This window comes from Fragaria vesca, linkage group LG2 (genome assembly GCF_000184155.1).
Source record: "Fragaria vesca subsp. vesca linkage group LG2, FraVesHawaii_1.0, whole genome shotgun sequence".
In the NCBI taxonomy this organism is placed as follows: Eukaryota; Viridiplantae; Streptophyta; class Magnoliopsida; order Rosales; family Rosaceae; genus Fragaria; species Fragaria vesca.
The window spans coordinates 14,673,887-14,687,035 of NC_020492.1; the positions used below are offsets into that span (position 1 = coordinate 14,673,887).

Here is a 13,149-nt window from a genome sequence, read left to right on the forward strand (position 1 = left end):
CTTCCATCAGATACAATTTTGCAGTGAATTCCTGATGTGGAGCATTGAGCACAACTTTTTAAAGATCAAATGATGACAAACATCACTACATATACAGAAAGGATGAAAAAGAAACACAAAGGATGTCATTGCAATAGTGCAAGCCATTTTGTTCAATGTTGTACCCAAGTAACTAACCGAAACACTGTCAATGTTGCTACAAGATTGATACATTTCAACTTGATGCATATAATAAATACACGAGTGATAACCACAATTAGCTTGTCAAAACATACAGATTATAATGGTAAAAGAAGAAGACAATGGCATTGATTTCAATTATTTTACCACTATCCCATTAGGAGCTGATTATCCTAGTCCTCACTTGCACCATCTGTTCTTGAAGATCCACTAGCTTTAGGCTGACTTCTTACTCCTCCATCTGGTTGAGTACAACTCCATTCAAAATATCTTTAGAAATTAGGAAGATATCTTGAGAATTGAGGAAGGCTCGTCCTCTGATTTTGAACTTTGAGAAACCGTAGATTACACATTGAAGAGAAGACTTCAGGATTCATGTCAACTTGCGTCATTGTTAGTTGAAATTGAGTTGAAGTCGTAAGCTTCTTGTTGAACGATCCATCCATGTCCAATACTGATTGATTCAATTGTTGACAGATTACGGCGTTCAATATTGATCTTACACCGACTACGGCGTTCAAGTCACAAACAGAAGTTTTAGCTTTCCTTTTTTTTGTCCTCATAGGAGCACCATGTACTGACTTGACCATTTTTTGTCCTTCATCAATTGCATAAACAAGAACTAGATCGGAGCCGTTTCCTTCCTTGTGTAGCACACTAATAAAACAATGAAAAAGGACGAGAAAATCCGTTGCCAACTAGAATTTGGATTTGTTCAGGTTGGAATATATATATACAATAACATTAACAATAGACATGCCCTGGTTATAATAATTTCCTTCTCTTCAATTCAATTCTGAAACCACAATTTTGACTGTACTTTCCAAAAGAATGGGAATAGGAGTAAGCAAACTGGTCAATGTCATCTCTTGTTTTACCAACAAAGAAGTGAAGTACCATCTTTTGTGGCTCAGAATGAAGATCTCGTAAGAGAAATCCTCTTAAGATCCAACAAAGAAGTGATAGCACCATCTTCTATGGCTGATAATCAAGATCTTGTAAGAGAAATCCTCTCAAGATTACCCGTCAAGTCTTTAGTTAGGTTTAAGTGCGTATCAAAAGAGTGGTTTGCTCTCCTAAATCACGAGATATTCTGAGGAGCAATCTTAGTATACTCTACCTTCACAGTTGTGAAGGTAGACATCATCATCACAAGTTCTCATTGCTTGACAGAAAAGTCGACAAACTTTCGAGAGTAGAGTCACCTGCATTCATCCTGGATCAATCGTTTGAGAAAATATATATTGCCGGATCTGATAGTGGTTTGGTCTGCCTTCATCTTCTTGGAGATGCTGGAACCCAATTAACGGAGCAAATCGTCGTATGGAACCCAGTAACAAAACAATATAAGAAACTACCTAAGCCTCACTTGTCTTTGGAGGGGGATAAGATGTTGAAGATGTTCAAGGCCGCACCACTTGTAGGTTTTGGATTCATTCAAGACCATGGCATGGATATCGATTACAAAGTGGTGAGGATTTCAAAATGCAATGATGGAAGACTTGCAACCCAAGTCTTCACCCGAAGTGCAAAATCATGGAGAGTACTTAAAGACTACGATCTAAAATGTTTTGGGGTTATTAAAGCGTCTTGCATTACTTTGAATGGAGTGATGTATTTCTTGTCATGGACCTGTTCGTGGGTCTACGAGGGATGGAGAGTTTTCTCATTCAATCTGCAGCATGAGGTGATTGATAGCATATCATTACCGTTTCCGTCTGATATTCATGTTAGTAGAATAAGCGGATCACTCTTTGCATGGAACAATTTGGTTGCTTGTTCGTTATGGGTCGACAGACATAATCCCCAGTATGATGTTTGGGTGTTGGCACCAGAATCTAGAGATGATCATACACAAATGCCAACTAGCTGGAATTGGACGTTACAATTTACTGTCAAAACTCCCGATGGATGGTACTGTGGACGTCCCTATGGAGTTTGGGATAATCAACTTATTTTTATCAAAGGCTGTACTGATAGACGGCGTCACACAGGTTCTGAACGTCATCTATGTTCGTATGACCTCGAAAATCAGAGAGAGATGATGCTTATCGGACCAGAAGGTGGTTAATGTCGTCAAGTGGTAGAATACGTGGAGAGCCTAGTTTCGGTCTAAGCAAATAAATACCATGGATCAACAAGCTAGGGTTAAGGTAGTTTTTCTTAATTCAGAAGGATAAAATAGTTAAAGCGAAAAAACAGATAATGTCTTCATCCCCTGTTGTATATAAGGAAATTAGGTTTTTGTGTGTGTTTTAGTCAAAGTATAAATAGAATAGGATTCAATATGAATATATGTATTTTCCTTATGTATCGTATTTTTTATATATAGAAGTTAATTCTATGAATGAAATATATCGATATTCTCCCCAAATTGTCTCTCTCAGTTTATTTCTCTTGTATACACGTTATCAGACACTCTACTTTAACCCTAACTTTGATAAGCCAACACGAAAAAAAACCCTAACCCTAGCCCTTGCCGTGCACCCCTACAACACAAAAACCAATTTCAGGCGGACGAGAATCCACCAACGGCCCCAGAACACATCTTGTACCCACTGATTCCACGATTCCAACGCTGCCAAACTCACCACAAGAATCGGCCGTAAAGACACCGAACCGGTTGCTAGAATCTATAGACTTGTCAACAAAATCCTCCGATTCACCCTCTTCCCCGAATCCATTTAACGCCAAATTTTGTCAACAAAAGCGCACCTATGTCAGGCCTAATTGTCTAGAACCATACAACAAGAACCGGTCTACAAGTTGGTGAACCGGTCTTCAAAATGATTGCAACACAATTTTTAAAAAAAAAAAAAAAAAAAAAAAAAAAAAAAAAAAAAAAACCTAAAAGTCTAATTATGTTTTATTTTACTTTAGAGAAAAGCACTTTGGTATCCCACTTTACAAAAATATCAGTTTGGTTTCCTACATTCACACCCGTACCTAACATAAGTACCCGAAAATATAAAAAAACCGCTGACAATACATACATATTTCCACAGACCTCAGGTTGATATAATCTGAATTTTAATGGAGAAGAGCATACAAAAGAAAATACAATGCATACTGAATTACATACAACCATGATGATAAAAGGACCAGAAAGTACTAAAGAAAATCATAACTTCATAGAGGATTCAGCAACACGAGTAATGGAGAAGAGCAGTAGATTAGCAAAGGTATTGGTGTTGTGAGAAACTGGACAACAACAATGTAAAAGGGGTAGAATAGCCGCCCTTGCTTTCTTGTTTTTAAATTTCATAGTGGGAGAAAAAAGAATTGTTTACTGGTGAAAGCATAAATTGATACTTTAGTGCATAACATTATCACCAAAATCCCTCAGCTGTGTAAACTTCATATAAAATTAAAAGGGAAAACAGAATAACATAATTCTAAGATGAGCAATTTCCATCATTATCAGATTTAAAGTAGGATTCTATCCAAAAATATGATTTATGGTATGGTATGACCTTGTCCATGCTAAACTCCATGGTTTCCAAAACAATCAAAAGAGCAATAAAGACTAAGCAACAATATCAATCCATGCCACCTTCAAGCTGGTGCAGCTTGCAGTAGGGGATGCTCAAACTATGCTAAAAGCATCTGCAAAGGAGATTTTTAAAGAATCTACGATCAAATAAAAGCACAATTGTGTGACTGACCAAAATCTTGCATTATGCGCAACAAGTAATAGCTGAACCACTAGAAAGCACTCTCCTGGTACAGCAAGATTCTTGAGAGTTCCTAAGAGAGCAGAAATCAGAAGACTCGGGAGACATCATGAGAACAAATGGGAAACACCCATTGATTCTAAGAACTACAAAAGGCAGGAGTTCAATAGAACAAAGTACTACGGTACAACAACAGCACGCTGCTAAAATAAATGAATCACTTGTGCCTCCCGCAAACACAATTCTCAGACCCTACATCAGCTGCAATACATGGAGGCTGAACTTTCCCATCCTTGTACCATGTTGAGCGTTTTTCAACTAGTTCGTTTAAGAAATCATCCAGTTTATCAACGCTCACACTTGGCATCACCACAACATGTGCAATGTTTCCTTGGCAAGCCAACTGCCACCTACGAACAAACTCCTCATCTTGAGGCCGCTCAAATACAACTGTGCTACTTAGCTCATTCAGCATGGCACTAATCCCAGCATCACGAAGACGGTCTTTCAAGTAGTGAGCATTTCTAAGACACTTCTGAACTTCTTTTTGGAATCCTTTGTAACCTTTTCTGTTGAGGGTGTACCATAGGAAAATAGGAGCATGGCCATTCCTGCTTCCCATGATTGTCGCATCCCTTGAAGCAAGGTATTCTACATTATTTGAAAGGACATTAATGTGCTCCAGCCTTGTTATCTGAACACCACAAGGCATTGGACATCCTACAAACTTGTGACCAGAAACGCTCACACTTCCAATGGGCTTCTTGAAAGAAACTTTTGGTGCCTGCTCACAACTAAACATAGTGAGCAACAGAAGAAAACAACCCAGAACAGAAAATTTTGCATATTACATAGAGAAGGAAACAGAAAATAGTCTAAGATGCTCCTGTTATTCAAACATATGCTCTGTATCGCATCCTCAAGATTTTTCTTTTCACTACTCCATGCTGATCTGTCACCTACGACTCACACTAGCTAAAACTAGGCCAGCTCCAATCCCATTCTTGGCTAACAGTTTAAAGTTTCAACATTTATTTACAACATGATCCACTTATTCATGCATTGTCTATCTCTACCATCCGACCAAAGATATCATCCGTTTGCATCAATATGAAGGAAACATTATCATCAAAATGACAGCAATGAATTACTATAGTCAAATAGAGCATGGCAATCAGATAACCATGGCTTTTTTAGGTAAACTGGACACTTAAACTAAATGTTACATGTCCAATTGGCTAAGGCAAATTTTAAACAAAAAACCTCAGGACCAAATCCCCAATTATGGAACAAAAATGTTTTAAATGGGCATAATAAAATTCCTATGCAGAACAAGGGTTGAAATTAGATGACATACAAGTTTGACGAAAGGCATCATGAGTCCAAATAAGGCTCCATCACAGTGAATGTAGAACCGATCATGATTGAATCCACATTCTTCAAGGGTTTTTATGACAAGATCCAGATCATCCACAGCCCCTTTAACAGTTGTTCCTGCAAATTGCAATGCAAGAAACTCAACTCACTGAACCAAACAAGTAAAAAAACACAAACCAGAACAGTGAAATTATGTTTTGCCTCAACTTACACTTACCTATGTTAACATTAATGATAGCCGGTTTGTCCTTGTTAGCAAGAAGCTTAGCTCTAAAATCTGCGCAATCAATCTCACCGGACATCAGAGTATCAACCTTTACGCATTCCATTCTATACATTCTCGCTGCTTTAAATATCGAATAATGTGTATCCTTGGAAGCATATAGAATCCCATCCGGATGCACTTCTCTCCTGCAATCAATCAAATTCTTTAGTTTAGCCATAACTAGCTCAATCCTTCATCCAGTTCAATAGAATCGTAGACTTACCCAACTAGAATTCCATGGAGATTTCCTTCGGTACCGCAATTGGTGATGTAACCCCAGTACTCATTCTTCTCAATCTCCCAAAGCCGAGCAAACCAATCAAGAACTCCCACCTCAAACTGCCTCGAATGGACTCCGTAGTTGCTCTCAATAAACGGATCGCCGAGATTGTTGATCGAGAAATGCTGCAACTGGCTCAGAGCTCCATAGTCGAAATCCAGATTATAAGGATACCCTGCATCGAATTGAATTTCAATTTCAAAGATTCAACTTCCAAGATTCAATTGATTTTGAACTACTGAAAAGAGCGACGACGTCGTTTTGGATTTGGATTTTACCTAAATGGTGCTTGGTGCGCTCCATCAGAGTCTTGCGGTAGCGAGCGAGGACGCTGGCCATGTAGGCGTCCTTGTCGCCGGTGAACTCGTCGTTGGCGTCGGGCTCGGTGACGGCGAGGCAGGTGGTGTGGACGTTGCGGCCGAGGACGATCTCGCGCTTGTTGGGATCCTCGGCGACCTTGCCGATGAGGTTGCCGTTGGTGGTGACGACGGGAGGGAGAGGCTCGGCGACCACGGCGGTGGGGTCGAAATGCTCGGAGAGAATGTCGACCAGGCCAACAACCCCATTCTCAATCTCCATGAAATTCTGCAACGAAATCTAACAGCTTGAAAACTTGAGAGGGAGAGAGAGAGGAGTTGGAGAGGAAGGGAAATGAGGGGGGTTGGGGTTTATTTATAGTGTCGATATTTTTAAGCTGGGTTTAACACGCACTCCCTAATAATTAGTCAAATATTCCACGTCTGCTCTTTTCTGATTTTCTTCATATCGATTATTAATTTTTTTATTTTTTATCAATAATTAGAATTGATTTGATTTCAGTAGCCGACCCTTCAATCATCATAGAGTTTCATTAATAGTGTCCATAATGACATTATCTTTCACACCTTAGGTGGTTGAGTTGGTAGAAACGGAACCGTATATTTAGGTTCAAATCTCGCCGATGTTAATTGGAATTAAATCTCAATTTATTCTTAATGGTTAAGGGGAGGAAACGTTCTCACATGATTATTCGGCTCGGATTAATCCTTGGGTCTAAAAAACCTTTGAAGATATCGTCGTTGATACTCTAAAAAAAAAAAAAAAAAATCTTCTACAGATATGAGGTTTTTACTGCATTCATGTTTATTGTTAAGACTTGAGACGATATTGTGGCTCACATCTTAGCCAATTTTACTTATTTTTCTTATAGTTATTTAACTTGAGGTCTAGAATATTCAGCTTGTATTGTACTGTTGAATGTAATTTTTAACGAGTTTACCTGGTTTCTAGCATTTTATGAATTGACATTTTTTCAAAGAAAAGGAAATTGTAAAGTAATATATCTATATCTTGAGAGTTGTTTTTAAATGATCAGTAGCATTTTTGTTCTATTATGTACAGGTAAACAAAATTAGAACTACATACAAAACATCTTTTTACTTTCTATCAGCTGATTCAAACAGAACATGGGAGACACAAAAAGAGAAACAAGTTAAACCAAATAATCACTACCAAAGTGTCATTTTTGTTCTATTATGTGATAAAACGGTTTGCTTAGAGAGGAAGGAAAAGTGGAAAACTGTGAATATTCAGAATCTGGCAGAATATAAAACTTCGTCGGTCTGCACAGATATTTCAGTAATTGCATATACTCCTCACGTTGATTGGGCCATTGGGGTATAGTAGTAGCAGGACCACATCCATTTCTGAAAATAAATTAATCACTGTCACGTGGCCACTGCCCATGCAAAGCGAAAGACAACACAAATTGAATTTCCCTACCATCAACTTCAAACACTTATTTCTTTAAAAGTGATTATTCAAAAAAAGGAAGAAAATATTAAATATAATTTGTTAAAATTAATATGCAACTGGACTCTTGCTCTTGCTGGGACAACTTGGCGACTTGCCTTGGCGCCAGTATATTTTTCTCTTTTATTTTCTGCGACGGGTTCTCTTGGGAAAGTAAACAAATGTGATCCCCTTCTTTATTTTTGTGTGTTCATGATCATATCCAGAGACTAGAGTAGAGCTACGGAGGACCATGCCTCTCCTCGATCATGTGTTCACTCGCAATCACTCTAGCTTCTCAAATATAGTAGGAACTAGGAAGTAGTCATCTTGAATTGTTCAGTAAAATTGTCATATATTGGCTGCGTTTGGTGCAGCTGGGCTTTTAAGAATAAGTAAGTTTTTACTTATTCTTGAGAATAAATGGCTGAAAAACCAAATAGCCGAATGTTTAGTAAACTGACTTTTTATAAGTGTTGTCAGTTGTAAAAACAGAGGGAACGTGTTTGGTAAACTGAAAATTAGCTCGAGTGTTTTTTTGTGGAATAACCAATTTGGACATTATTTGACTTGATTGTTTGCTACTACTATAATTATTTTTTATGGCTAGTTTCACCTTCTAATTTTTATAAATCATGGTGATCCTATGATCAATATTAGACAATTCTAAAATAAATTGTACAACTAATTAGGTAATGGGCGGTAATGGACATTATCGGACGATAGTTTTTTAATTGATTTTCGATACATCAATCCGATATTTACATGTAAATAACTGAATACATAAGTTTTTTATTGTGAACAATAGATCCACAAGATAGCTTGAGTTCCTCAGCATGAAATGTAGATGAGACTTCAGCTTGTAGCTAAAGGATGGACAAGAACAGAGTACTATACAGTGCTTTAGTTGCAGTAGCTAACTGGCATCACTTGCTTTGTTTAGAGCATCTCCAACACCATCCCAAAATTCAATTGCAGTAGCTAGTGGAAAATCATATTGAGCTCATCGAGGGATGATCCGCTGTTGAAGAGATCTGTGAAATTCAATTGCAAAGAACTCATCTGCAGAAATATATTTGGAATCAATCATATGAATATGAACAATCCATGAATTACAACTTTCCTTGTAAACATGTAAAGAAAGAACATACTAAAATCTCAAGCAATTCAAAGTTTGGGACGTGTGGCAAAACTGAACAAAAACTGAACAAATTTTCAGGATTCAGGAAAATCTATAGTAGCAGCAACAACAACTTAGAAAAACCACCAAATATTCATTTTAAGACCAAATGACTTGAAATCAGTTGTGAAACAGACATTGAAATGTCTACTTTTATATACAAGAAGATCAGATATAAAATGGTTTAAATAAGAGTTCGAAACTGAGCAGAAAACAAAGATATACAGTTAAAATTCTGGAACTTGTTTCCAATGCAGACTACACTTTAAAAATTCACCGAGTAACCAATTTTGATCGAAATAAGCTGAAAATTTCCAGATTGCTAGATAACTAACTTAAAATAAACCTGTCAAAGTTTCAGAACATTTGAAGACCAGTAGGCCAGGTAAAACATAGTTAAAATAAATCAGAACAACAGTTTTTCCAGAAAATTCAGTAGAACACTGCTACACTTCAAAAAAGTGTTACTGATATAGAGGAACCAAAATCCTGAGATTCTGCTATCTACTACGGCAACTTAAACATATTGTACTTGCTCAAATTAATATCTTCAATAGATATATCAAGCAACAATATATATACTACAAGCAATACAACAAATCAAACAACAAAAACTAAATGATAGTCATCAAATCTGCATAAAAGCATCTACTAATTGAAATGCATGTAGATACCTACGCAAGCAAGAGATTCTAATTGAAACAAAAGTAATTTACCAATGATGAGGCAGAGCCTGAAAGAATCTATACAATTCTTCATATGAAGATTGCACATCAAGCTAATGGACTGGATATAAGATACCAGATATATAAATATAGCTAGTCGCATATACACATTTATCAGTTCATTGTAGGAAGTAGAAGTGTCTAAATTGGCAGGACATGACATGTATATGTACCTAAACTTAGAAGACCACAAAAATTGTATCATAAACTAAAGTTTAATACGCATCTGCATAATTAGATTATTGCTAACTCAATGGACATGGCAGCTATTTGATAATCTTGAATCTTATTTTACTATTTGGCTTGTTGAAAACCTCATTCAACATCGAAGCTCTACAAATCAAGATAAATAGACCCATGAAAAACATACAAATCATTCAAGGACCTCTACTACGGGTAACAATAATCAAGGGGCAGCCAATAATCAAAGGGCAAACATAAATAGACCCATGATATTGCTAAGTTTCAAGCTTAGAGACGAACAAGAGGGAGAAATGAAATTGATTACCTGTGAGCCCTAGTTTCTCAAGTTTGATGAGTAGTTTTGTGTGAAATTAATGGTGATCTCGCAAGGTCCAGAATCTGGTGACGGAGGGCGAAGAATAAGGGAGGATCCGGCGGTGGAATTTGGAGCGTCGCCGTCGATAGGAGACAAGGAGGACTCGAAGGTGACGAGATCTACGAGAGCGCCACCGGCGACGGACCAATTCGTATCGGAGCTCCATGAAGAGACGTCGTCGTTTTGTGTTTCCATGGTGGTGGTGTGTTTGGGTTTTCAGAGATTAGAGAGAGAAAAAGAGAGCTGCTGCTGATCAGAAGTTTGATGAGTAGTTGCAGATCTCAAGCTTAGCAACGAACAGAAAGAGAGAGAATGGATTCGCAAGCGTCAGTCATGTAGAAAGAGAGAGGATGGATTCGCAGGCTGTTCAGTCATGTAATTTGTTGGCATCGATAGGGGTACCCAACGTCATTTAAAAAGTTTCATTAAACACCCGCGAAAAACACAGCTGACTTATCAGGAGGGTAGGAGCAGCTTCTCCTTTTTAAAAGTGACTTTTGTACGAGTTACCAAACACCAAAAACATCTGCTTAACATCTGCTTATAAGCACAGGAGCTTATAGCCCGCCCGCCCCACCCCCCCCCCCCCCACTAGAGGCTTCTGGTTTTGGTGTCGGTGTCTTGGGTGGGCTTTACAGACGTAAGAAAAATTATGCCATACATTTTGGTGATACTGCTCGACATGGTTTGACATTCTCCGAGCAACGCCACTGGCATGGTGAGGCGAGGTGCATGAGACTCACATGAAAAGAGCATATCTCCTACCTTGAATAGTTGAACATAATCAGTATAACATGCATTACGGGTTGGGTTGAAGATCACCTATGTTCCTGGCTCAGACTCATGCGTATGTTTGGTTGAGTCACGAGTCATGACTATTAGCACCCAGGCCACTTATTGGAGATTTGCACATATTTGGTGTTGGCCGGTGTGGAGGGCATTTTTGATTAAGGGTGTACGGCAGCGAGACAAACATAGCCGAGCCCAAAATTTGTCTCTTTTGTCTGAGTTAGCGAAGACTAGGCCCATCAAACTTCGAATAACTGATAATCCAAGAAACTTTGTTGTTGTGTTCTTCACGGCATCTCCTTGCATGTTAATAGTAGTGAATTGAACATTCTATAAGAGGCTTAGCAAGACGTGCATGGCGTGGGAGCTAGAAAAGCACGAGTTTCAGAAGAAGAGAACCGAGTTGTGTTTCTAAGGTAGGGAATGTATATGATATAAGAGGTTTGGGATAGATATTGGTGGATTGCTTGAGCTTGTTGTCTGGTTTGCATATGTGCTTTTGAGTTGTATTTGGAGCTGGGAATGGTATGGATAAGAGCTTGAGAGAGAAGCATGGTGGGAAAGATGGCAGAAGAAGAGTACTAGAGAGCTTGCTAGCCTCCTCCACATTCTCCTTCCTTTCGTTATTAACAACAGGTATTTATAAGCCATAACAACAGCTAAAAGAATGTTTTTTACTGCTGAGTAAAGGGGATGAGTAGAGTTAAAGCTTGTATTGGTTTTTGTAAAGTATTTTGTATGTTTGGTTATGTCTAAAACTGTTGGTTGCATGTGGACTAGGATTTGAAATGTGTGATGGTATAATAGGCTTTGGCAGAAGATTTCTTCCATGAAATATGTTGTTGGGATTCTGCTGCTGGGACTACTTTTATTAGTTTATGTGATATAGTTGTGTTGTTGGGAAATTTTTTATTATGTGGCTAGGATTAAGAATCTTATGTTAAAGTGAATCTTAAAAGGTTTGGGCATGGCTTTTGGGCCTCTCTTTTTCATTTGTCTGTATTAGAAGTTAGGTCGTTAGACATGAATTTCGGTCTTAAGTCCAAAATTACCAACTATCATAAAACTAATAGCGGACCTCATGTTTTTTGTCACCTTCCACACCACACCCATTTTTGAAAGCCTGAAGTGCATGAATGTGATTTGAGTATACGTGTATGACATGATGTTTGCGAGTATAATCCATCTTAAAACATGAATCAGGCTTGACAAATTAATTAGGTCTGCGAGCTGGATTTTTTAGGCCTCAACAGCCGGTACGCCTGTACATCTAGACCAAGTGACAAAGAAACCTCAATTTGATCATTACATAACTCATTTTTTAGTCAATGTTAACATTAGCAGTGATCCGTCTTTGTCAACTACAATATAACTTGACCAAAAAACTACGATATAACATGACATGTGTCAAGTTTCCATTAATGTTATATAAAAGAACTTTTGCACTTGTTATGGTCTAGTTAGGCAATCCACCGAGCAGTTAAATAGGCTGAAGAAGCTCCAATAAACTAGAGTATACAAGTACTCCCGTCGTTTATAGAGTCTTATGCTTGGGGGTCGACTTCGTTGACGTTGTTTATTACCAGCTAAGTTGATATAAGCATAACCGGCAACACATACAACAAACAGTATTCGAAGGTATGCCAAGTAATGCATTTATGGTGATAACTAGTTTCCTCTTAGACGAGCCATTTATCTACGTTAAGAATATCATTGTGTATATGTGTATTATGAGAACACATCCAAATTGATCATAGGTGAGCACCAGATATATTCAAACAAGCATGTTATTAGCTTTCGATACAGAAGCCATAAGAAAAAAAAAACTACAATTCACAGGTTCAGAACTCACATGCCCAGTAGGTCTTGGGGAGAAATGCTGCTCAAGTACACAGGTTTGTTACCTTCAACCTTTCTACATTGCATGTGCAACAAGACACATTCTACGTGATATGATACCTTCAACCAATGTGTAAATATGATATACTAGAACCAAGATAAATAAGATGGAGCTATTGGCGTCGTCTCCTATTATGATTTCACGGAAATATGCTACTCACAGAAGAATCATCTTGAACAAGAATTCATAAACCATATAACGAAAAGCAAATTACGAACAGAGAGGAGAAATTAACATTGCAGCATATATATGAACACTCGTGAATGAAATATAACCGAACGTAACAGAGAAGAGACGAGAAACAAAAACAAGTAAGCTTATCGATCACCATGGAAGAGAGAAACTGACCTTGGAGTGCGCCATCTACTCTTCTATTTTGTCGTTGTTGTTTTCTCATTTTTGTCGTCTTCTCTTCCATATATATATATATATATATATATCTAGGTTGGT

At 37.9% G+C, this 13,149-nt stretch overlaps 1 protein-coding gene and 1 non-coding gene across 2 annotated transcripts; both read right to left on the reverse strand.

The window, feature by feature from the left end:
- Window positions 1-3,571: 3,571 nt before the first annotated feature.
- On the reverse strand, window positions 3,572-6,392 carry LOC101301923 (histidine decarboxylase-like). The gene is made up of 5 exons (XM_004290490.1): window positions 6,055-6,392; window positions 5,720-5,951; window positions 5,449-5,642; window positions 5,212-5,348; window positions 3,572-4,638 (listed from the first exon to the last, which is right to left on the reverse strand). The coding sequence occupies exons 1-5, from the start codon at window positions 6,353-6,355 to the stop codon at window positions 4,072-4,074; spliced, it is 1,431 nt and encodes a 476-aa protein (XP_004290538.1). The 5' UTR covers window positions 6,356-6,392; the 3' UTR covers window positions 3,572-4,071.
- Window positions 6,393-8,148: 1,756 nt separating this feature from the next.
- Window positions 8,149-10,398, reverse strand: LOC101302222. Its single transcript, XR_183973.1, has 2 exons — window positions 9,960-10,398; window positions 8,149-8,608 (listed from the first exon to the last, which is right to left on the reverse strand). It is a non-coding gene; the product is annotated as an uncharacterized LOC101302222 (transcript).
- Window positions 10,399-13,149: the final 2,751 nt, after the last annotated feature.

Bases quoted from the DNA above. Each gene is read 5' to 3' on its own strand.
- LOC101301923 (XM_004290490.1), bottom strand. From the start codon at position 6,355: ATGGAGATTGAGAATGGGGTTGTTGGCCTGGTCGACATTCTCTCCGAG. The intron at 5,643-5,719 runs GTAAGTCTACGA...GATTGATTGCAG, and splicing joins CTCCATGGAATTCTAGTTGG to GAGAGAAGTGCATCCGGATG. The intron at 4,639-5,211 runs GTATGTCATCTA...AGTTGTGAGCAG, and splicing joins TGATGCCTTTCGTCAAACTT to GCACCAAAAGTTTCTTTCAA.